The sequence below is a fragment of the Naegleria lovaniensis genome (genome assembly GCF_003324165.1).
Source record: "Naegleria lovaniensis strain ATCC 30569 chromosome Unknown tig040, whole genome shotgun sequence".
Classification (NCBI taxonomy): Eukaryota; Heterolobosea; class Eutetramitea; order Acrasida; family Naegleriidae; genus Naegleria; species Naegleria lovaniensis.
In genome coordinates, this window is record NW_025407862.1 from 299,205 (window position 1) to 323,504 (window position 24,300).

Below are 24,300 nucleotides of genomic sequence, written 5' to 3' on the forward strand. Positions count from 1 at the left end.
AAAACATGTCATGCAAAATACATTGATTTAAACTGGATTATAATTGATGAAATCTAAGTCATCCTCAGATTTGTTAGTTTGTCTTAACACGGTGTGATTAGCCATTAAATGGGAAATTATCGTGAGAATAACCATTCTATTGTTTCAGTAATTGGATATATTTGTTGTGATCTATCCCACTCCACAACCGAAATTATGCCTTACAAACTGAATTCCTTTGAAAATAGATTGTCTATTCTTTCAACAATTTCCATTTTGGTTAGACAAACAAACGAACTCAAAAATTTGACAACGTGTTTTGTTTTTCGGTATGTGTAAAGTGTGTTGGAAAAGGAACTCCTTCTAGTAGCGTGATGAATAACATAATTTGTTAAAATAATAATTTGTGGGTGCTTCATCACTTCCGAACCAGTTCCATGCCAAAATCTCCCATTAGCTTAAAAAAACGAACTACCCAAAGAGTGGCGTTATAGGTAGAAGAACCAAACAACTTGCTATATTCCCATGCCAATTCCAAACCAATCTGAGCTTGTTCGGACCACCCTCCACGATTGTTTTCTTCTTCCCCATTTAACTTTCCCAAATATCCGACATAAAACCGAAGCAGTACTTGCAATACCATCATTAATATCATTCCGAAGATGAACGCATAGAAAGCAATCCGCAAAGTTGATCTCAAAAGACCAAAAAAGCATCGGAACGGAAAGCATAAACACGACAACAATAACGATTCCTCTTTTTCTCTGCGACTCCTTCGTTGCATTTTTTAACCTGCCTGGCAACCACACGTGTCTTTACAACACTACAAGAAGCCAAAACATCTATCGTAGATGGAGGATATCAAGCACTTCGAAATAGGTCAAATTGTCAAAATCATGTTGCACGGTATCTGCATTTCGTTTTTGATTCCTTTTAAATCGTGCACCTACCTCTCTTGACGTCTTTGAATAAATTTTTCATCTGTCATGCTTTCTCAACACTTTCATGATTCTTCTGAATCCAATGTTCATCTTATCTCCCCAATTTGAAAGATTTTGCTGTTACAACAACGACAAACGAAAAACAACAACGCCTCCCTCATCTGCTCTTCTTTTTGTCATCCTTGCTGACAAATACCTCTTCTCACTGTTGTTCCATCCTTACCTTCTCATCGTAGCGCTGTATTGACTAATCAACGTTTGAAAACAACGACAGCAACACTTTTGTTCTGCCATTATCGTTGCATTCAATCCTTTTCCGGTCAACTACATCTAAAAACAAAGCATAAATTGACCAGAGATGGCTACCACTAGCACCATGCATATGAATCATCAGCAACAACCACACCTGAACTCAAGTTCTTCTTCATCATCATCCAAACCATTAGCCTCTCATCATTCCAATCTCTTTTCCAATGAAACAACAACAACAACCACTTCCATCCATGAACTCTCTCCGCATCGTGCCATCAACATGAATTCCAACAACGACCATTGCAGTAGTAACGACAATAACAACAATTCTGAATTATTATTCATCACGGACCGTCAACAGTATAGAAACACAAGAAGTAACTCTACTAACTCCAATAACAGCAACCATTACAACAACCATGCAACAACAACAACAACAAACACGACGTGCCTTTCCTCTCCAATTTCTCATGACCAAGCTCTCCATGAAAACAATGCTACCCATTCTCCGTCCCTTTCATATGCTGCACCCAAGAGCAGTCGGTGGACAAAACTCAAACAAGCCTTCAAAAGAGAACATCAACAAGCCAATATGAACGCACCAACAACTACAAAGCAAACAACAACAACACCTCATACATCCTCTCATAGTCATACCGTTTTGAAGCACAACAACAATAATTTGACTGCTTCTTCGGCCATCATCACCGATCGTTCAAGTTCAGATCCCTCTTTCAGTTCTTACAAGAACCCGGTTTTCATTCCATCAGCCTCTTCTTCATCCTCGCCGTATTTATCAAAACCATCATCAGCCTCACATTCGAGTGATGATAGTCAACATCAAATCTCGTCGGATGATCCAACCATGATGACTTTTGAAACCTTTCTATCCGTCAATACATTGAGTGCTTCTCCAAAATCAACAGGGCAATCGTCATATCATACATCTCCTTCTTCTCCGGTGATGAATCAAAATCCATATCAAACAAGAATGACTTCACCTACTTCTTCACTTTTGAAAGTTTCTAACGCTTACTTGTTTCAAGATGATGAAAGAAATTGCGTAACGAGTCCTTCTGGATTCTCTGTCTCGTCAATGCATAGTGAGCCACCTCCAGCAGCAACCTTAGTCCTTCAAACTCAATCGTCGCCGAGTTTAACGAACAATAGAAAAAAGAAACAAACTGCGTCACCTTTTTCTCCTCCAACCAATGAGATGAATGAAGAAGTAGATCCATTACCGACAAGTAAGAAAACAAAAGGAAATATTAAGAGACTAATTGCAATGCTTACCCCTAGGAGAAGAAGAAGCTCAAAACATGAATCTTCAAAAGTAGATAATGGAAAGTCAAAACTTTCCAATGTAGACAATATTAATGATCCAGCTCTGTTAGATGTTGCTCACAAGAGACAATTGTTCGAGCAAAGAACAGCAGAATTGGGATCAAAAACTGTAAATAGTGATGAACACTTGAAATTATTGCAAAAAGAAAGAATTGTGACAGCACAAATTCAACATTTCAACCAAAGTCAAGATCATATTGAGTTACAACCCATACAAAAACGAAAATACAGTGTTTCAGGAAAGTTAGCCACTTGGTTAAGAGCAGGTAGAGATAGCAGTGACAAACCAAAGTCTCAGTCGTTTACTGATGAGAAAAAGGAAAAAAGGAAATCACTTTCTGAAATTATGAAAAACAATTTTTCTCTTTCAAGTAGTAGCAACACTTCGGATGGTTCTGACAAGGCGAACACGCTGGTGAAAATTCACAGATTGGCAGTGTCCAATATTAATACAAATACCAAGAGTAACACAGGTTCATCACAAACTGTGAAATCTAGTGATATTACATCAGATGAAAATCTAACGGATGTTCCAATAACGAATGAGCTACCTAAATCGTCACTTCCTCGATCTAATATTCCGCTTTTAGCTTTAGAGTCTGAAGAGTTTAGAAAGACAACAGAACAGATCGCTCTTGAATTAGATGAAATTGGTGACGAATTATTGTCTCGTGAGAGCGACATTGAAGAACCTGCAAAACCAACACCGAGCCAGAATGATTCAGCATCTCCTCCTTCTTTGAATGTGGCGCTTCCAGAAAATATTCCAAAGAGCGTGTTAAGCCCAATATTTGATATTGACCAAGATGACTACAATACCATGTCTCCTATTCGACTTCCAAGTACAACTAATGAGAGTGAATCTGTACGCAGATGTCCACTTTCCATTGTTTCTGATTTTTCTTTGCTTAAACCAAACCAAGTTTATTACTACCTTTTGGATAATTTTGTGAACAATTCAGAATTTGATGATCACACTTGTGCTGAGAAGATTGAAGAATTTTTCAATGCATACATTGAATATCACAGAACTGTTGAAAATCCGCAGAGCGATGATGGATTAACTCCTGCCACATTCACTGAGGCAGATATTCGAAACTTGAGAGACAAAGAACGACCAAAATGTTACTTGATGCATCAAGCAGCAAAGAAAAATAGATCTTCTCTGATTTATTTACTTGCTACCAAGTACAATTGTGACGTTGAAGCACAAGACGAGTTAGAATCTTCTCCACTACATTGGGCATGCTCTCATCGATCCATCGATTCTATCTTGGTGTTATGTCAACTCAAAGCAAGAGTTAATATTAGAGACAAGTATGGAAAAGCTCCTCTCCACTTGTTGTTAACGAAAGCCATTGCCGATGAGGCAAGTTGTAATCTAGAGAGTGCCCACCAATGCTTTAAAGGAGCACAAATTTTATGTAACATGTTTGATGGAGATTACAATTTCAAGACCTCGGACGGTTCAACAATTTTACATATTGCATGTGAATTGGGAAGAATGGAAACTGTAAAATTTTTAGTGGGAGAATCTAACGATATTATGCAAGGAACAGCAACACAAGGATCGAATAGAGTCTTGTTGAATTCAAAAGATAAGATTGGAAAGACACCACTCATGAGAGCTGCAACCAAAGGCCATCTCGACATTGTAGAGTACATTATCATTAATTCGAAGCCTAGTGTTGTCTTTGGACCCATGTCCAGAGATGACAAGAAACAAAACATTCTACACCAAGCAGCTCTTCAAGGTCTTGATGCTCTTGTCAATAGAATTGCATTTCACAATCCAAATGCATGTGCCAATATGATGCAGGAACAGGACATTTCTGGTAATTCTCCACTTCATTTGGCTGTTAGTAAGGGAAATGTCAAAACTGTTAATTTGTTCTTGACACTACTCAACAAGGACGTTGTGAACGTGATAAATGAGAAATGTGAAACACCCCTACATTTGGCCTGCAAAGTGAAAGACAAAAAGGCAGCCGAAAAGATTTGCAGATACCTATTACAAAACGGTGCTAACCCAGACCTGAAAGACAACAAACAACAAACACCAAGACAATTAGCTTTGGAAAATGAGCTGCAACTTGAGTTTACAGGTCCCAAGAATAAAAAGAAGTAGAGCAGTGTTCTTGCAAATAAATAAACGTTTTGTACAACCGTTATTGACCAAGTCGTGCTTATGGATTTGTCAACCAATTGTGCAATGGCTTAAAATTGTGGACGGATGAATTGCTACGTGCATGCATCATATACACATTGTGAAGATCTGCAACCGTTTTGAACAAGTTGTGAAAATTATAATAGGGAATGTAATCGTTTTGATAAATGAACATCACTCTCTTCCTACTTAATTTCAATTCGTCCAAAATATTCTTGTATAGGTTTGCAATTTTGTTATCATTAATTTCGTACGCACACAACAAAATCACATCATAGTTTTCCAAACAAGGCCTAAATTGCTCTTTGATTTTTCTTCTCTTTGTGAGTTTGTGTGGTAAAATTCGATGCTCTATTGATGTAGACTTGAAATTGTGAGAATAGGTGAAAAAATAATTTGCAAATTTCTTTTGATCCGAGTACGTCTGATATAGAGCTACAATTTTTTGATCTGTTGGTGACACTGCTGTGTTAGATTGTGACAAAGTTGCTCTCAAATCGAATGGACAACTAAAATCAGATCTATCACCCTTGATTAGATCTAATAGATAGTAATGAGGTTCATTACCAATACACACCAAGTCACAACAAATTTCTTTGGGGAAAGGATAACTATTCTCCTTAATCACTCGGCACAATTCAATGGGTTCTCTCTTTTCAAGAATATACAGAAACCGTGTTAGAATTTGGGTTTCTGCAAACAATCTCATATGATGAAATTCACAATAATTAAAGAAAAATTGTAAATGGTTGGGAGAAGCCAAAATATGGTTAACAAAACAACTTTCAAATTGTGATGATGTCATTGTGTACCCACAATTCATCAATCTGTACCATAAACTACCAATTTTGCAATTTCGAAAAGCTGCTGAGAGGCATTCTTCTCTTTTCAAAAGCGAATCCTTAAACGAGCGTGCTTTTTTACGTATTACATAAGATTTGTCTTTCATGATCCTCTTTACAATATTTGTCGATTCATCGAGGTCACATAGATAAATATTTCTCTCAGGCACGAATTTTGTAATAAACTCGAAAATGATAAACAATAAACTGTGTCCTACCGAGGCGTTCAAATGACTAAATTGATCACAAAACCACTCAACTCCCGTTGATGAAACGTCCTCTCCATCTCCCCATCCATAGTAATAAAAATTATAACGCATATCACATGTTTTCACGCTTGATGCTTTGTCGAACTCGTTCACAGACAACATTTGCCCATTTTCGTTAATCAGTGCTTGTAAAGTAAAAGTTGAAAAAGGTTGTTTAAAGACAGTAAATAATGAAACTTGTCTTCCAGCTCCATTATCCAAGGTAATTAATTTTGAGGAGTCTTGTATAAGCTGAGAAATTTGAGGAGAGCATTTTGAAAGAATTTGAGTCATATCAATTTCAGTGAGATTCCTGATCTCCATGGATCGTTTCAACTTTCTCATCCACTCATATTCTTCGGGAAATGTATGACATATGAACTCGGACCAATCAAAGATATATTTCATCAAATCGCCATGAGTTGGATTCAATAATTCATTCAAGCCTTTTTCGGTTTCTGCACAATAATTCCGTATAAAGGTTTCATTATGAGCCAATTCATACCATTGTTTGCAAACAAGAGAATATCGGAATTGAACTAAAGGAAGCAATGAAAAAGAAAAAATATGATACAGAATATCGTTGTGGAACATTTTTTTCTGGAATCAATGTGCAATTTCGAATTTTATGAACCCATGCGTTAATTGTAACAACAACAGGTGGAAATTTTCTAATTAATTACATGCTTGGTATTAATTTTCAAAGATCAGATAGAAATAATAAACGATAATTTTTTTAAAATTTTCTTCAAACCACATCTTGATGAGCAAACTGGAGTGCCTACTGAAACGAAACATCCTACCTAAAAATTGTCTTCCATACTAACGGACGAAGTGCTATGCTGAAGGTGAGTCCGAAAGATTTGTCTTCTTATTCACACACTTCCAAACCAACTCGAATGAATTCACAATGTTGTGGTGTCCAGTGAAAATGGATTCTACAATAGAAAGGGTCAATTACACTTGTTGAAATGTTACCTTAATCCTTTTTATAGAGAAATGCGTTTCATTACCCGTTTGTTACAAGCTTCTTGAGGATGCTTTTCTCTTGGGATTTAAGCTCTCAATCATTTCCTTGAACTCTTGAGAAATTGAAAATCGTATGAACATATCTGGCATGATGGTGCCCATAATCTCAAAAACAATAGGGTCAAACAGAACACCAGCTTCTTTTGTTGCAAAGAATCCATCCATAGATATCTTTTGTGCAACGACCGCAGTCAACTTGCTTGTGGTATTCAGCAAATTCAAGCTGTCAGTATCAAACAAATAATCGTGAGCAATGGTTCGTGCCTTATGCTCTAAAGTTGTTCGGAGCAAGCTTAATTGACGAGAATTTGTGCATTCCACTGTTTTCTGATAGATTCGCTTATAACGTTGTACATGTTCGTAAAACATGATATTTTCAGCGTTGTGTTCTCTAAAAGCAAATAGTTTGAAATATTTTCGTTTCGCGTCAGAATCCAGCACAGTATGAAGAGTGAAGTCTTCCTTTTTTGCCTCCAGTTCTGCGTGTGACAATGTTGCTGAGGACCAACAATTGTGTTTCTTCTTCTTCTTTTGTAGTGTTTTTTTAGCAATAGCTGTCTGTTCGTTCTCATCCGAAATTCGTCTTTCCTTAGTGATCACTTCGAACTCAAATTTCTTTTTCACTTTCTTTACAGGTTGAATGTTTTTAGATAGAATGGATGGATCGAAAACCATCACAGGAAGATTGTCAGCTCTTGATTCTTCGTTTTTTTCTGGTGTAGTAACAAGATGCAAGGGTAGGTCTCGAAGGTTTGGTTCAGGATGAGCCGAGGTGTTGGGTATTGGTTGTGTTGTCTCTGGTGTTGAATCGTTCATCACAAGCGTTTCCTCTTCTTGGTAAACTCTGGATTGATGGACTTCCTCTTGTTTATCCTGCAGTTGTTCAAAATCTTCTTTATGACCACAAGTCTTAGATTCCATTGAGCCTTCCTCGAAATGGTGGCTGACTTGGGTATTGGGATGGACAAGAGCGTTTAATTGATCATTCATTTGCTCCATTTCTCTTAGATTCACTGCGGTTGACGTCCCCACAGAATTAGAACAACTGCTAATCTGTGACCATTCTTCCAGTTTTTCATTTTCTTCAGTGTTTGCTGTTAACCAAGGAAGAGACAAGACCACTGTTCCCACCACGTCTGGAGCTCTCTCTTGCAATTCCTGGTCAAACACATGCTCCACTCTCCCATTCCGTATTAGAGCCATCTTGGGAATGAGTGTATTGGTCTTATTTCCAATACCAAGCACTTCATGTTGCGCAAGAGTCTCAAATTTAAAACCGTCCTTAGTCGCTCTCAAATATTCCTTCAAGACATTGAAACCGCCAATACTTCTCGGATCTTTGAAGGTGAGAGGCTTGCATTTGGGATCCGTTTGAAATAATTGTTGAGAGAGATCATAGTATGGATCCGAGACTCTCAACATATCCCGTATGATTGGAACCTTTTGAAATCGGGTGTAGAAGAACTCATTCGCTTCATGTTCATACTCTCCATGAACGATCACAGGCACCACTCCCAGCTGCAGCAACGATCGGTACCACACCGTTAGATCCGAGAGCCGCCTGTTGCAAAAGCCACAACCATGGCCTTTAAGGTAGCGACGAATTACTAAAAGAACCGTACAACTCTCGGAGAGTGTTGCAACATTGATTTTGGGCCATTCCGTTTCCATGGATGATGAAGGAAATGTTGGAGTGATGTCCGCACTAGCTAAAGTCTCTTCTCCATTTTTTGGATGAAATAAACGCCCAGAATTGTAAATCTGCATCTTGGAGAGGATGGCACGAGTGAGTGACACTAACATGCTCTCGTTGGTGGTTGTGTGGCCATCTTCACCAAGTGTTGTTTGTTCTTGTTGGGAAACAAATGCCTGGTTGGAATTCATTCAATTAATTTTCAATGATGGTAATAGAATTCAGAAGGCGAATCATCAACGCTAAGGAATGAAGTAATTGAGAGTGTTGACAGTTTTCTTTGTAAATATTAGAAAGAGACAACATGCCCCGTATTCAATCGGGAGCGTCTCTTCAAGTATTTGTGCGAAATAAAGGTCAGATGGTGTGCTTTCAAGGTGCTATAACTTTTGAGAGATATTGACAGAGCGAGATACTTCTTGGTGGTCAACAATAAGTCACCCACTCAAGTCCAACATTGTGAACGATCTTTATCTCGTTCTCAGGCATCCACCATCACGATTTAAGGTCGTGACTTGAAGACATATCGATCAGCTGAAAAAGGGTCAAATAATACTAGTGACGAATTGGGTCAAACATAATAGGAGAGATAAACGACGAAATTCTAATTAAGCGTTCAAGGGCGAATCAATTTATTACAGAGTTTAGTGGAAAAGCTCCAGCAAAATACATGGTTGGTAATCGTAGAAGCTTTTTGCATTGTCATTTGTATCAATCAGGTTCTTGTTGAGTTCAAAAAAAGGCTGCCGGCCGGAGCAGGAAGCCAGTAATCTCTTTTCCGAAAAGTTGCTGTGTGATCACTCATTCCTGCTCACTAATGAATATAATGAGAGTGTCTATGAGAGCTTCAAACACCAATTAAAGTTGCCAAGATGTGGTTGAGGTTTATATATCACTCTGTTTGTTGAAATCTGACTGAAGGGAATTCCAAGAATAATCTTCCAAAACACAACAGAAAAATACTTCTGCTTACAGAATTTGAGTTGACAAAGTTTGTTGATGTTTTTCGTTTCGAATGCCAACATGTGGTGATGTAAGCTTTCCAATTACTCAACAAAATCAAGTGGGTTTACCAAAAGTATGGAATATAATATATTTGATTAATTTCATGAATGAGGATTGAAAAGAGAAAAGAAGGAAAAGGAATCAGAATGGAGATTGCCCAACGCCTAGACGAACGGACGTTTGCTGCCAAGTGTCGTTCAGCTGAAAAAAATAATGAGTCAAGTCTCCAATTCATCGACGTCGTTGGGATTGAGAAAGGTTGGGAGCTTCCACTACCGATCACAGACTGTGAATCATCACAAACCTCTTCCTCAACCACCTAATTCTTCTTTATCGACAGTGAACAAGCCTCGTCCAACTCCTCTTCCAACACCATCTTCATCCACTTTTCAACCAATTACAGACGATGAAGAAGAATTACTTTCTCTTCTCAGAATGGACGGAGCAAATATGTTCGTGATTGGTCTATGGAGCGACATGGAAGCGACATCATCTTCTAGAAGGCTTAGCAAGATTAGATTTGACACCATGTGCTACATTTCCGAGGATGGGTCAGCACTTGTTTGCGAGAGTGATATGGTTCCATCATCATCGAGCGCTTCGACTTCGGCTCAACGAAGAAGTAATAGTAAGTATATCAACCACCTAACGTCAATTCATTATTAATGAATACCGTTGAAATGAATGTTTGCTCCATGAATTCCTGAATAACTTCATTTGGAAATGTATCGTTATCTTGTTTCCATTGATGATGATATCATCCTCTAGTCATTCTATTCTCGGAAGTTGAAAAGATTATTCCCTATTGTCAATGTTCTCATTTACTAGAAAATAATTACAATTCATTCTCTGCTGTAACAACAACCACAACATCATCCACAACCTCTCTTTTCATCTCTTCTAAGATTCCAATCACTCAACAAGAAGCTCAAGAATGTGTTTCTTTCTTTCAACGATATTTCATTTCTGGATATAACAACAAGGAACCAAACTATGAAGCAGCTCTCGTTCCCTACAAGTTTCAAATGTTCATGGTGAAACGAAAGAATTTCAAGAAAAGCCTCGGATTCATTTTGTCAGGTATGTCATGTGTTGAATTTTTGTTTTTGCAACGAGAACTCACGACCTGATTTGGAACATATCTTTTTTCAATGTGATGCTTGAATTCAAATCACCTCTTTGGTCCTAATTCAATTTTTGGAACACCACCATCAACTCCTAAAATGTCTTGCTTGGTATTTTTAAATATGATCATGGATGAATTGCGTAACACGATGATTAATTCAACCTCACGATTTGCAACGACTACTTATCAATCATCCTCAACACAATATTATTACAACACCTCTCAATTACGTCCATAACATTCCAAAATTCGCGATGATGAAAAATGCATCCAAATTCCACTCAAACAACTTTGACTCGAAAAAACCACTCTGCGGTCATGTTGAATAATCGGTCTCCATCCGCCCATTCTCCAACATCACAAACATCCCCTCCCTTAATAATGACGCCTACTCCATTCAATGCCTCGACTCAACTTGTTCATAATTATTTTGGAAATTCTTCATCGGATTCTTCATCTCCGACAACACCTCATGATGACGAAAATGATGATCAACATTATAATGAAACTAATACGATAACAACCACATCAATAATTTCTTCAAACCATTACATGATTCCACCTCCTCCTCCACGCGTGTACGGTACTGTTTCCAAACCTCTTCCTTCTGCTCCGAAATTTCAAAATCATCATCATCAATCAAATAATCATATTATTACATCCCGAACACCAACATATTCTCCTACCCTTCATCAACAACAAACACTAACATCATCTCCTGCATCTCCACCTTCCATCATTGTTACATGTTCTCATCATGATCGCCACATTACAGACCCTATGCAAGCCTCAACTTGGATTAAGGGTCTTCAAATGTTTATGGACGATTCACGAGGAATATTATCAGCATCAAGTGTTGCTCGAACGGCCAACAGGAATGTCATACCCGAGCCTCAAACACCCAATGACAATGAAGAGAATGGATCTTCACCTAACAAGAAGATGCACAAGAAACATTTATCCTTTGGAGAGTCCATAAAGCAAAAACTAAAAGTTTCATCAAAAGCTTCGACAGGAACTGAAGTTGCAGATGCTCTTGGAAATGAGGAATACATGTCATCACCCAATTCAGGAGGTTTTTCTCCAAGAAGTGCAGGAACTGCAAAACCTCTTCCAATACCAGTTAAGAAAGAATCAACACAAAGTCCACTTTTACCACCAACTATTTCTACTGAAACATCCAGTGAAATTGCAAAACAATTACAAAAGCTAAAGAAAACACCAGCTACGCCAACATCAAATTCAAACAATACAAACTTGGAGGTGAAGAACGACTCGAATGCACAAACAAATGAAGATAAGCAATTATTTGAAGTTGTTGTTGTGGTTAAATTACGGAGAAAGGATGATAAACTGGAGCCATTTATTCATTACGAGTTTCCTCCACAAACGGGTCGAAGCAGTAAGAGTCAACAAATTATTAACAGTGTTCCTTTATTTTGCTGTAAGTAATAATTATCAGTGATCATCTTTGGTATAAATTTAATGACACACACAGTTCCTGATATTGACATTGTTAAAGAACAAGAGTCTATTTCAGGTGGAAATAAGAAGACGTATAGCTTTGTATTAACAGATATTGACGGTACACGAAAACATGGATATTGTCGACGAATGTTACCTACTGGAACTGGAAAGAGGTTACCAGAAACATTCTGCATCATTTCTGCACATTCATGTTTTGGATTATTCTCTACAATATTAGACAACATTGAAATTAGAAATGAGATCAATAACGTATCGTGTTACCAATTTTTAAAGACTGTGCTTGCCAATCCTTTCCCTTCTCCTGGAACTTGTACTATTATCCGAACAGTGAATCCAAAAAGTGGACAACAAGAGGAAGTTAAACTCTCTCGACCCAACGTGGCAGATCCCATGTTGGAATATGTAAGTATTGTGACGCGTATACATGTACAATGACCAACGTTTTAATCAAAAATTTCAGATTAATTTTAATGTATTATTTGAATGCCTTTCTGCTGAAAACCTTCTAACAGTATTTTCATTTCTACTAACCGAAAGACGAATTATTTGCTTTGCCAAAGATATTACAAAGCTCTCTTCTTTTTGCCAAGCCATTATTTCACTATTGTATCCTTTCACATGGCAACACATATTCATACCTGTACTTCCTCAAAGTCTCATCGATTATGTGTGCAGCCCAGTTCCATTCGTAATTGGAGTGCTGAGTAACCATAAACAATATATTGACGAGCTCAGAAAGGATGGTCAAATGGAGTCTGAAGTATTACAAGTGGATTTGGATTCTGGAAAAGTGATCGAGCCAGCAACTTTAAAAGATAACAAAAGTATTATTCCTGATGTAAAAGAATTTATCAAAAAATTATCCAAAGTATCAAAGGAAATTACAAGTTCAAAATCAGGATCTAATCAAATAGCAATGGCAAAGGATACATTTTTACTATTTTTTGTAAATCTTTTTGGAGATTACAAAGCATTCGTAAAGCCAAACCAAGAGTTCTATTCTATAACAGATAATAGGAAAAAGAAGGACATACCTGAATGGATCTTTGATACTCCTCTATTTATTGAAACAAAAACCAAACAATTCAAGAAAAACGGAAAGTTTTTCACAATTTTCACACAATGCCAAATGTTTGAACGGTGGTCATCTGAAATAGCCAACTCTTCAAGTCAGAAGAAAGGCAATACCAGCGAGTATGGATTATTCGAACAATTATCGTCCGTGCTTCAGCAACAGATCACAAACGACCTGTACAAGAAGTAAATGGCTTATTTCAATGTTCAGGCTTGGAAATAATTCCTGATTTGTGTTTGGACATGAAAGTATCAAAACTTCGTCGAGTGAGCAATTCGTGACCACCTACAACAGGTGTTACTTCTTCTGGAATATTAACAATGTTGGTGAATTCAGAGACCACTGCAGGAGTGACAAAGGACGCAGAAGCTGAGCGTAAATCTTTTTTAGGATGATGAAGACCTTTGAGAAATTCTACATACTGGCTCTTTCTGCCGCACAAAAACATAATATCCCCATGTTGTAGTACAGTGTTCGGTCTTGGGTGTGTATAAACATAGTAGAAATCTTCATCGATGGTTGGAGTGGACTCTTGATCGCTTAGAAATCTCTTTGGTCTATAAAGAGCTAACAAAATCTAGAAACACAATTGTGACTTATTGAAAAAGAAAAAGCTCACTAACACTTACCAAGCTTGCCTTTCGACACAATTCCACAAAGAGTGTACCAACGGTCATTCCCAAGCTCAATTCAGGGCATGGTTCTTGAAATATTGAACTTCTGCTTGATGAACAAACTCCATCAATACACATTTGTTCCACCAAATCATTTAATTTTTCTGTGTAGAATGATTGAGCGAGCAATTTGGAAATAAAGCCAACTGGAATAATTCTACCGCTTGAATACAATTCTGATAACAAACAAAATTCATTGTACTCGTCCAACATTTCTCCAATTCTATATAAGGGATCTTCAAATGCAGACATGGATGTCACGCTTTGAAACGCCTTCATCAACACTTCCATATCATTTCCGTAGCGTGTGGTGAAAATTCCACCAATTTGTTTGAGAAATTTGATATTCTTTGTGTTACTGAGCTCCAAAACAAAGAACTTTCTAGGGTCAATGTAGCTCATTGCAACCACAATTTTGACTGCTTCAGCGTCTCTAAAATAATCTTTAGAATTGAGAAAATCGTCTGAGACTAGAACGGCATTGGAAGAAGCTTGGTTAGGAACGTTCGCCTCTGGAAATATAGCGTCATTGTATGCGGAACTTCCACTTGGTCGTGACAAATATACAATGGCTTCTGAATTTGTAATTCCAGCTCTCTGCAAATCAAACAAATCAGTTGGACTTCCTCTCATTATAAAAACCTAAATGATATGATTTTTCCAACACATTACAAGTTACAGAATATGATGACAAAATCATTTTTTGAAATTCTCTTACCTTATCAAAGAACTTGAGTCTTTCATATAAAAAGTCCACATACGGACTATCAAAAATGCTCATTCCTTGAACCTTTTTAGACACGACAATCAAAATTGGCATAAAGTGACGTCTTCTCAATGAGCGAACAGTTGCAATAATCACCAATGGATACTTGATTTCACCAGTAATGATAATATGTTTTCTGAGGTGAACTGACTCTGCAGAGTCCACAATAAAGTCTCCCTTAGGTCTCGCCCTTAATAACAAGTTATAATTCCTCATCATGTTTTTACAAAAATCATCAAAGGTTTTCTTATCTTCTTTCGAATCTCGTGTCATGAAATAGGAACTTGGTGCCACACTTCGAAATAATCTCTGAATAAATGTCATGTTCAATTCAAGCTCTGAATAACTTTTCAAATTTTCCAAATCGAGTGGAGGTTTTGCTAACATGGAATCGAGAGATCGAACCGATTCCGCCGACTCATCACTCTCCTCATCATCTTGATCCGATGTCATGCTGGACATTTCTTCTTCATCCATCATGGCAGTTCCAGGAGAGCCACCACCTCTCGAACGTGTTCGAGGTCGTGTGAATCGTCGTGTTTTCTTCAACAACCCAGTTCGACCCTTCGTTTCAGGTGGTTTTTGTTGTTCAATATTTTCAAATGCATTTTCTTCATTCACATAGAAGGATTCATACGATCCAAGCATGTCCAATGTGGGTTTATCGAGAGGTTCTACCCTTAAGGATTGTCCACTTTCACGACTCAGATCATTGTCTTCATATTCTCCAATCGAACGTTCGTCATGAATGTGTAATGAACGAGAGGGTTGTTCTAGTAATTGATCGTTTTTGGAAGAAGATGGATGCATTCCACCTAATACTGTTTGTTCCACTGAGGATTTAGTGGTGGTCGATTGATCATCTTCTTTTGGATTTGCATTTTCAAATAAATACACCAAATTGGCATGAAACGCACTTTGTGCAATTACAAATGCCTTACACGTATTCACATCAATGACTTGATCACTGGGATTCAATTCAACAGTTGCTTTCGAAACTCGAATCGAAGGATCATGATCTTCATTTCTTGAATTTCCACCAATAGTCACGGTGGTAAATTCCAATGCAAAAAGAGTAATGTCAAATTGCTCTCGAAGAAAAATCACAACATCTATAAATTTCATTCCTTGAAAATAGGGAGAGAATGCCACCGAGTAGATTTCATGTCCATATCCATCAAAATATTCATAGAGCCATTCACTATCCATGTGCTTTTGTTCTTCTTTCGAACGAGAGGTTTCATGATGATGAGAAGCGTGTCCTTTCAGTCTCCATTGTGAAAATGCATAATGTTGTGCATGTTTCTCCATATTTTCCTTAAATACTTCTAGAGATTGTTGAATGTACAAGGTACTGAGTAAGTTAATGACCATGGTACTGAAACCATGATACAACACATTCATACCTGCAAGTTTGCTGGAGAGCATCTCTGTACAGACCACAACTTTTGCTCCTGAGTTGTAGAGATAATATCTGGACTCTGGAAGAGTGACTTGAGCATACACTTCAATATTACGATTCATGTTCTTGATGGCAATGGTAGACATCATGATGGAAGTGTCGTTCAATCTTGGATTTGGACTTGCCTTACAATTGAGAAAGAATACAGAATGTGCATGCTGAACGCGAAGAAGTTTTGAAGTTTCATATTCTAATAAATCGCCGGTAAAGAAGATGACTCGTTGAGAGAGGAAATTTCGTCGAGAAATATCTTGTTTGAGTGAGAGAATTAAATCCTTATTACGTGAGACAACTGTATGTGTGTGTGTGTGAATTGTTTTTCAATATTGGTGAAATCAATAATTCTGAAGGATGATACTTACTGAGAGCTTTCTTATTGTTTTTACCATGCATGGCATGATAAAACTCTTTGAGGAAATCAATGGCATTCTCCTTTTCAAAATAACCACTGACGATAACGTGGTTCTTTAAATTTCCATGTTTGGCTCTAAATGTTGCACTTTCACTAGTTCCCAACTTTAACAATGCTGATAAATGATACGGAATGACAGTCACACCAACAAGAAAGCAAAACATGACCCAAATTCTACCAATCGTGGATGTAGGTGTAATATCGCCATATCCAATGGTTGCCATCGTGATGACCATGAAATAAACACTATCCACTGAGGTGATTTTTCAATCATGGAATTTAGAAGAAGGTTCAAAATATTATTATATAGATAAAGGAATTCAACATACCCATTCCATGAACTGCTGTTCCAAAGAGATATTCAATCTGTTGAAACGTTCCAGCAAAGAACAACACCAGTATGATCACAATAAGAATCAACGTCACGACTTGAACTTGAATGGAAGGACCAAATCCAAATGAATTTTCAAACATGTAATGGAGAATATTCTTCTTCCAAGTCAAGACAAATAATATTCGAATCAATCTTAATAATCGAAAGAATGCAATGACCACAGATATTCGAAACATGTTCAGATCGACATCATGGTTTCTGTAAAATACATGAGAATCATATTGTTCCATCAACAGTAATTTCACAATGGCATATATCAGTAAGGGAATCATTGGAATAATGGTCAACATGTCAATGAGAGAGGATAATTGAAAAATGTATCGAATTTTGTGTTTCGCTACTGCAAATCCAATCAACAACATGGTCAAAATTCCTAAACACAATACCAAGTCCACCATATAAAAACCTAAAATCATCACTCGACCTAAATTCGCTGGATTTTGTTGTATTCTCATATTAAAAATCAATTCAGCAATGAAAATAAAGAAAAACAAAATAGATGATGTCACTTGAATAATTTCCATGTCCACAAAATAACCATTTTGTTTCAAGTAAGCTTTGGCTCGCGAACGATACGTTAATCGGAGAGAATGTGGAATTTTTGAAGTGTTAAATTGATAGGAAGGAAGAGGTTTAGGAATGTGCGTGTGGTGTGAATGTGAGGCTCCCAAAGATGCCGATCTTGGTGTTTCATTACTCTTGCTAAGGTCATTGGAAGGTTGTTGTTGAATGGTTTCAGTGATGGTCGTTGCTGTGGTTGTCGCTTTCGGAGATGTTGATAGCATTTGTTTGTTGGGAATGAAGTTCTTTCAAATGTGTGGAAGACCATCACGGATCAAGGACTTGTTTGAAAGTTTGCTTTCATACACACCATTTCCATGTTTGGAAAATTGCCAATAAATACATTTTTAGTGCTGCCAAATGTAATCCACTTGAACAAGCCATTGATTCATGGAAAAAAGAGTAGCAATTTTGAACGACGTTTTCCTTCATAACAATCGTTCTCTTTCAATCCTCACTGCTGACAATGAATATCCAAATGTCATTTGAGAAATCATTTGACGCATCTTTTCTCTCGAGAGACAAACAATTCTCTTCTCTACATCGAACCTTCCGCTACCTCTTCCATGTTTCTAATTGAGTCATGACACCATCATTTGGAAATCTCGTGCAATTACACACAACAGGAAATTACAACATTCTCGCTTGGGTGACGACATGAATTTTTGGAGTGAAATTTCCAACTCAGTATTGTGGAAAGGTTAAATATTCCACATGAGGACAATTATGCACCAAGAGTAGGTGCTACTCTTGGAGAAAGGTGTACACTCATAAGGTCACCTTCTCTCTCTTATCAGCACAAATCTATTATTATTAATAACATGTAATCACAACCGAAGAGAAAAAAAGAACCATTGAATTCTCCTATTCTGAAAGTGATAAAGAAATTGTGAAGACCAAGCCGATTGAATTCATGAGTCATTGCATTCAACTTCATCATCCATTGAGTATTGCATCGTGACCCACCGTCCTTTTTTCGTAATTTTCACACACGCGTGCATCTGGTCGCAACATTACTACTGTTTCTGAAGTGTAATATAATATTGATCAACCTACACACTCACACACATCAGTACTACTACAAAACTACAAAATGTCTCAACACAATAACCATCTCGATATAATCCTCACCCCTTTCATCATGACCAGTCATGCTCTTTCAAATTCCACCACTGTTGAAGAAGGCAATTCCATGTTCGCCACCTTACTGTATCCCATTATTTCTTCTGTATATTTCAACACAATCTTTATGGGATTGTGTGCCAGTTGTATATCATTAGCCATTACTTTGGTCATTGAAAAGTGGGGTTCGAGAGTTGGAGGAATTATTGGAAGTATACCGACGGCTGTGGTTCCATCCACCATGGGTTTTGCTTTGGATGCTCTTGTGAAATATAATGACCAACCTGACGAGAGGAAACATGTCATGATTCGATCTTTCTATTCCATACCCATTGGAACATTGATGACTGCAGTCTTTTTACTATCTTGGAAAGTATTACCGTCTCTTATTGAAACCTATCTCATGAAAAGGTTTTGGAAAAAGAGATTGGTACAAGTTTCGCATGAATTCATAGAGGATGGAATGTCTCTTTCCTCAACTGATCAAGATTGCCACACGTCGATCAATGAAGTACCAAAAGCAACAGTCCCACAGCAGCAACAACACATTGTTGAATCTGAACTTGATAGAACGAAGCCTCAAAACTCATTGCCACTTCGACCATTACCACTAGCCATCATCATGCAAAGCAACGCGTTCAGAAAAGTGTTCATGGCAAGTTTGGTTTGTTCATGTGGTGTGTTCATTTGGTTGTTGTTAGCTGTGTCCTACATGACCAGTATTACCTTAGTGAATTGGAACGATACCATTCACATTATTATCAGTTGTGTTTGTTTCACTGTGCATGTGGCATTGGCTGTTGTAACCACCTGGACCTATAAACCATATTCGTCATCATCATCAGAAGCAGCAATACCAAATGAAGAGAATGAAAAGAAATCCTCATCACGAAGAAGGAAGAGAATTGCAATCCTCATGTTACGAGTAGCATTACCCTTTTGTTTAGTCTCCTTCAGCGTGTTATTAAACGCCATGAAGTTGACATTGTTGGCTGGGCTTGCTGCTTCATTCCCAACCTTGTACATGACCACTTTGTTCACATTATGGATTGGCAATGATGATGAGAGATTGGCAGTAGAATCTGTTGGACCAATGACTTTGGGATCAGCATCTGTGAGTTTGTATGCTATTGCAGCTTGTCCCATCATGTTATCTAAATCATTGGTAGTAGGAGCAGTCTTTGCATATTCAGTGGCAGTGGGAATGATCAATATTCCTGCATTCTTCTATTTGAATTGGAGAAAGAGTGTACATGATGAGAACGTGGAACGAGGAAAAGCAATGGAAGAATCCTTGTCTCAAATCAGCTTAGTATTCGAAGAATCGCCTCAATTGCATTCAATGTCTACTACGTCCTCTCCAAGTCAATCCGAGAATGAGTACACCTATGACGACACAGAATATTTGTCACCAACACTTCCCAATAGCACAAATTTGAAGTCTGTGGAAAGTATGAGTAGCTTGTGTGATACTGTATCAGATATTCATAGAAGCGCTAGTTCTGAAAGTTTAGTTTCATCAATATCACAAGAGAGTTCAACTGTCATCGAATATAATGAAATTAGTAAATGAATGTTATTGGGTTTTTCACTAATAAATATAGGATTGGCATGACTGGTAATTGAAGCAAATTCTTTCAATGCTTAAATAGGAGCCATATGTCGTATTATTCGCTCTTTGACTTTTTCTTACTAGACGAGGATGGTGACGCCGCTTGGTTAGAAATTTGTGTATTCAAGCCTCCTAATAAATTTTTAAATTCCGATTCGCTTTGACTCATTGATTTTTGCGCTTCTTTCATAGCTTCAGGATCAATTAGCTTGGGGAAAACAACAGAAATAAGAACACCAACAACAAGCATGATCACCATAGGATTCTTCAAAATTCCGAAATAATCAAATCCAGGAACAACTTCAAAGTAATTCAGCACAGTCAAAGGTTTAACTCGAAGCACTGGTTCAACCTGAATTCCTTGTTTAACAAAACCAAATCCATCTAAACTTTGAGCAGCTCCAGATTTCCTTTCTTCCTCCGTCAATAGTGAAGGATGGTTAGAAGGAATCATCATAACGCCTCTCATCTTTCCGCTCTTTGAAACATCAATTCGGATTTTAGCAAATTCAAATCTATGACAAACTAATTGCAAAATATGTGAACCTGGTGTTAATCCTTCAATAGCAAATGATCCATCCGCTCTCACGAAATAAACATCCTCACGTGAAGGAGAGTCTTGTCGGAGCAATAGAATTTTAATAGGATCTTGCTGGTCATCCTTTTTCATATTTTTAGGTATATCAACCACTTGTCCCAATAATGTTGCTGTTATTGTTGTTGTTGTTTCTGATGAGGATTGTTGGAAGCTTTCCGAGACCAAAGTCATCATCAGAACCAGCACGAATACGTAGAAAATAAATGACTTCATTTTTTTGTTCGTTTTTTGAATCGCTCAACCAGCACACGAATGATTCACCAAGTTCATTTAAAACGCACAAGAAAATGAATCCGTCAACCCCTGCCATTCAAGTAAAGATGGAGTGTAAGAAGTGTAAGCAACAAAATTGCACGTTTTTCCAAATGCAAACTCGAGGAAGTGATGAACCAATGACAACTTTTATCAGCTGCTTGGCATGCGGATACAAAGGGAAAGTAAACCAATAAAAATCAAATAGTTTGAAAATTGCATTCGACTGCCCTTCGATCACTTCAAATCTGACACCACAAAAAATTAGACAATGCTTGAATTATTAAAAGTAATGAGCTAACTCATAATCAAATTCGCCAATACATTTTAAAATGAGAATGTCAACCTTCCGCCAAATGTTTGATTTTGATCCAAATTTGTCAAGTATGCAAATGCACCTCCATGACATTTTTAGTGAGACATGAATCAAATCCCAACCAAACGCTTCCATCTAAAATAGATACGAAAAAATGTTGCAAATTTTCTCTAGATGTTTTCGTTCTCGTTTTTTAAATCTCCAAAAGCCAGTAGTACTTTGGTATTGCGTTGGAGAGGGAGTTATGCTTTTGAATTTGTTATTATTAAGCATTTCAACGTTTCAGTTTGTTTACACAAGCGTAAATCCTGATGAACCATTTTCATTGCGAGAAGAGAGAAGAGAAGATTTGTATGCTCTATGGCCAGTACTGTTAATCATGTTTCTAATCATTACATTCGTTTCTATTTTCAAAGTTGGATTGAATGTGTTGTTTTTCATGAAAGTTCGAAGAGAGAATAAGAAAGCTCAAGATCAAGAAGCATTGAGAGTCTCTGCAGAGGAGGATCATGAGGAAAGCTGCTCTTCTTCTAGCCAAGTCATGAATTATCAAAACAGCTCTAGGGATGAATCCGTCATTGTTGCTCATCCAGAAGCATCTCTCGAGAATAATACGAGTAATGAAGGTCCATATGGAGGAATGGATGATTCCATCAACGAGCATCAATACTATGTAGTGGCTCAAAACTTGTTCTCAGAGTCTTTTTCTTCCTCCTTTTTCTTTGCATCTCTGCTTTCAGTAGCTTCTGAGACAATTGCTGTGTTGATGGGAATAATATTAATGTGGAGGTGTCACCACCAAGTATCAGTAATTGCTTGTGTTTCGTTCGTGTTTGTGGTTGCCTTTTTGCATTGCCTTATTGCTTGTGGAATTATCATGTTTTGTGCATCCTCCAAGTCTTCAGCTGTGGCTGTCGGAAAGGAAGGCACATCTGCAATGAGCTCTCCACAAATCAATGATAGACCATCTAACACAACAACGGTCACTCTTTATGAAACTCTCTAATAAGGTTACATAATGGTGGAGTAATAAATATAAGAATAAATTAATCTTGTTTGTGTTTTTCTCGGATTATGTTCCGTTCTCTCTTTAAGCCAACGAGAATGGTTACGAGTATGGGAAGAATTAATGGGAGGTAGACGGCCAACTTTTGAGCGTCAGGAAAATGCAACATTGATAGCATGGATTCGTGACTAAATGCTTTTTGTGCATTGTAAATAGCAGTCTTTGAAAGATGAATTAGTGTTGTCATATCCTCCTCACGCTTAATGCCTATGGTACAGAGAGAAACAGCGTCTTCAACAGCGTGAATGGATTGTCTTGTTAATTCAGCTACTACATCCATGACGTAAACGTTTGGCATGTTGTGTACCACTCTTGACATTGCCTGCAAAGTCTCTGTTGCTTGTAACAAGTTATTTTGAACTCTATGTCGCGAGAGTTGATCAATTTCCCACTGAGAAATTCCGTAGAGTGTGGATGGGATCTGCATTACGTGAATTTTCGACTCTGTCTTGCCTTTTCCAGGCTCGGTAATAAAAACAGTTGAAGGTAATGGAGCTGGTATTGAGAGTAGTCGTCGTAGCTGCGAAGAGAATAGCTCCATGATATATTGCATGTCTTGGTCTTTAAAGTATCTAATGTCAGTGGAATGACCTCTATATATGGACTTGGATGGATTGAACACCAACACTCCTCCCCATCGTGGAATAATATATGAATTGTGTTCACTCAGGGATCCATCATACTTTTTTATCATTAATGGAGTGTATTCGCGTGGTGGAATAAGAAGAAGTAACTGAATAGCTGTTTCATTAGCATCTTGTGACACAAATTTCCAATCATTGTTTTCGTTAAGCAAAAACTGCATACTTCTTGCTTCAATTTCGTGATATGCTTGGATAGTGTTTTTTGGATCAGATACGGACATGTCTGTGGTGTTTTGAGGTATTGTAGAATCTGTCCTTTCAAACGTTCTGAAAGATTGATAATTTCGTAGGATTGACAAGTTAGCTTGTTTTGAAGATAGACCTCCGCTCTTGGTTGGCAATTCGCCATACAATATACTTTTCCAATCAATAACAAAATCCACTAAATTTGAGAGCCTATCAGTGAAGCTTCTAATATATTTCTCATAATGATCGGGCGAATTCCAATGAAAAACATAGTTTTTGTATGGCTTCATATTTACAAGAGTCAATGTAATTCTATACTTGCTTGCAATCTTATTGACTGTAATGTCAGTGTCATCAAATACATATTCTTCATTTTTCTTTTCGAAATTATTCTCAATCGCATAGGATTTTGTGTTCGGAGAGGTATTTCTGTTTGTTAAAATATTATAAAATAATTTAGAGGTGGCTAAAACAAAATCTGTAGTGATTGGTTCATCAGCAACAATCCAAGCATGTCTATGTTGTCCAAGATACAGTACGTGATTCGATGGTTTTTCATCACCTAAAATTATGAATAAATTATAAGAATTTGGTTTGTAATATTCATTTGTTCGAGACCATTTGAGTAAAAGATCATCTACGGAATGTAAATGCTCCGAATGGTTTCTGCCAAAGTTGATACTCAACACTGATGAATATTCCCAAAATTCAACACCCTCTATGTGGTCCGATTTCAAACTTGTGAATTTCTCCTTCTGTAAGTCCACATTCAGTCCCTTCCTATGAAGGATATGCACTTTCAATCGGATTGGTAATATTAAAGCATGTAATGAAGAAATATCCAATTCCAACAACTTCCGAATATCATCATGGGGAAACAATGACTGATAGACTCCTGTTGAAAACCACCAAATAGCAAATCCCAATATCACAGAAACGAGAAATGAAATGATGATCTTGAATCGCTTGCTTTGAAGAAGTGTTTTCGAGGAGGGAGGCATTTTTTTATTTAGAAAAAAATGATTAATGATAGCGTTACAACGACA

The 24,300-nt window shown here is 37.4% G+C and overlaps 9 protein-coding genes across 9 annotated transcripts; 4 read left to right on the forward strand and 5 right to left on the reverse strand.

Moving 5' to 3' along the window:
- Positions 1 to 1,278: 1,278 nt before the first annotated feature.
- C9374_010172 (uncharacterized protein) lies at positions 1,279 to 4,644 on the forward strand (the record flags this gene model as incomplete). Its single annotated transcript, XM_044685687.1, has 1 exon — positions 1,279 to 4,644. The coding sequence occupies one exon, from the start codon at positions 1,279 to 1,281 to the stop codon at positions 4,642 to 4,644; it is 3,366 nt and encodes a 1,121-aa protein (XP_044544342.1).
- Positions 4,645 to 4,702: 58 nt separating this feature from the next.
- C9374_010173 (uncharacterized protein) lies at positions 4,703 to 6,367 on the reverse strand (the record flags this gene model as incomplete). Its single annotated transcript, XM_044685688.1, has 1 exon — positions 4,703 to 6,367. One exon carries the CDS (start codon positions 6,365 to 6,367, stop codon positions 4,703 to 4,705), a length of 1,665 nt encoding a protein of 554 aa, XP_044544343.1.
- Positions 6,368 to 6,793: 426 nt separating this feature from the next.
- Positions 6,794 to 8,224, reverse strand: C9374_010174 (uncharacterized protein; the record flags this gene model as incomplete). The annotated part of the gene is made up of 1 exon (XM_044685689.1): positions 6,794 to 8,224. One exon carries the CDS (start codon positions 8,222 to 8,224, stop codon positions 6,794 to 6,796), a length of 1,431 nt encoding a protein of 476 aa, XP_044544344.1.
- Positions 8,225 to 9,713: 1,489 nt separating this feature from the next.
- On the forward strand, positions 9,714 to 13,378 carry C9374_010175 (uncharacterized protein; the record flags this gene model as incomplete). Its single annotated transcript, XM_044685690.1, has 5 exons — positions 9,714 to 10,128; positions 10,269 to 10,580; positions 11,402 to 12,070; positions 12,125 to 12,516; positions 12,575 to 13,378. The coding sequence occupies 5 exons, from the start codon at positions 9,714 to 9,716 to the stop codon at positions 13,376 to 13,378; spliced, it is 2,592 nt and encodes an 863-aa protein (XP_044544345.1).
- A 10-nt stretch (positions 13,379 to 13,388) lies between these two features.
- C9374_010176 (uncharacterized protein) lies at positions 13,389 to 17,682 on the reverse strand (the record flags this gene model as incomplete). The annotated part of the gene is made up of 5 exons (XM_044685691.1): positions 13,389 to 13,766; positions 13,819 to 14,505; positions 14,582 to 16,383; positions 16,454 to 16,756; positions 16,833 to 17,682. The coding sequence occupies 5 exons, from the start codon at positions 17,680 to 17,682 to the stop codon at positions 13,389 to 13,391; spliced, it is 4,020 nt and encodes a 1,339-aa protein (XP_044544346.1).
- An 869-nt stretch (positions 17,683 to 18,551) lies between these two features.
- Positions 18,552 to 20,153, forward strand: C9374_010177 (uncharacterized protein; the record flags this gene model as incomplete). The annotated part of the gene is made up of 1 exon (XM_044685692.1): positions 18,552 to 20,153. The coding sequence occupies one exon, from the start codon at positions 18,552 to 18,554 to the stop codon at positions 20,151 to 20,153; it is 1,602 nt and encodes a 533-aa protein (XP_044544347.1).
- A 94-nt stretch (positions 20,154 to 20,247) lies between these two features.
- On the reverse strand, positions 20,248 to 21,003 carry C9374_010178 (uncharacterized protein; the record flags this gene model as incomplete). The annotated part of the gene is made up of 1 exon (XM_044685693.1): positions 20,248 to 21,003. One exon carries the CDS (start codon positions 21,001 to 21,003, stop codon positions 20,248 to 20,250), a length of 756 nt encoding a protein of 251 aa, XP_044544348.1.
- Positions 21,004 to 21,512: 509 nt separating this feature from the next.
- C9374_010179 (uncharacterized protein) lies at positions 21,513 to 22,364 on the forward strand (the record flags this gene model as incomplete). The annotated part of the gene is made up of 1 exon (XM_044685694.1): positions 21,513 to 22,364. The coding sequence occupies one exon, from the start codon at positions 21,513 to 21,515 to the stop codon at positions 22,362 to 22,364; it is 852 nt and encodes a 283-aa protein (XP_044544349.1).
- A 40-nt stretch (positions 22,365 to 22,404) lies between these two features.
- C9374_010180 (uncharacterized protein) lies at positions 22,405 to 24,255 on the reverse strand (the record flags this gene model as incomplete). The annotated part of the gene is made up of 1 exon (XM_044685696.1): positions 22,405 to 24,255. One exon carries the CDS (start codon positions 24,253 to 24,255, stop codon positions 22,405 to 22,407), a length of 1,851 nt encoding a protein of 616 aa, XP_044544350.1.
- Between the last annotated feature and the right edge of the window lie 45 nt (positions 24,256 to 24,300).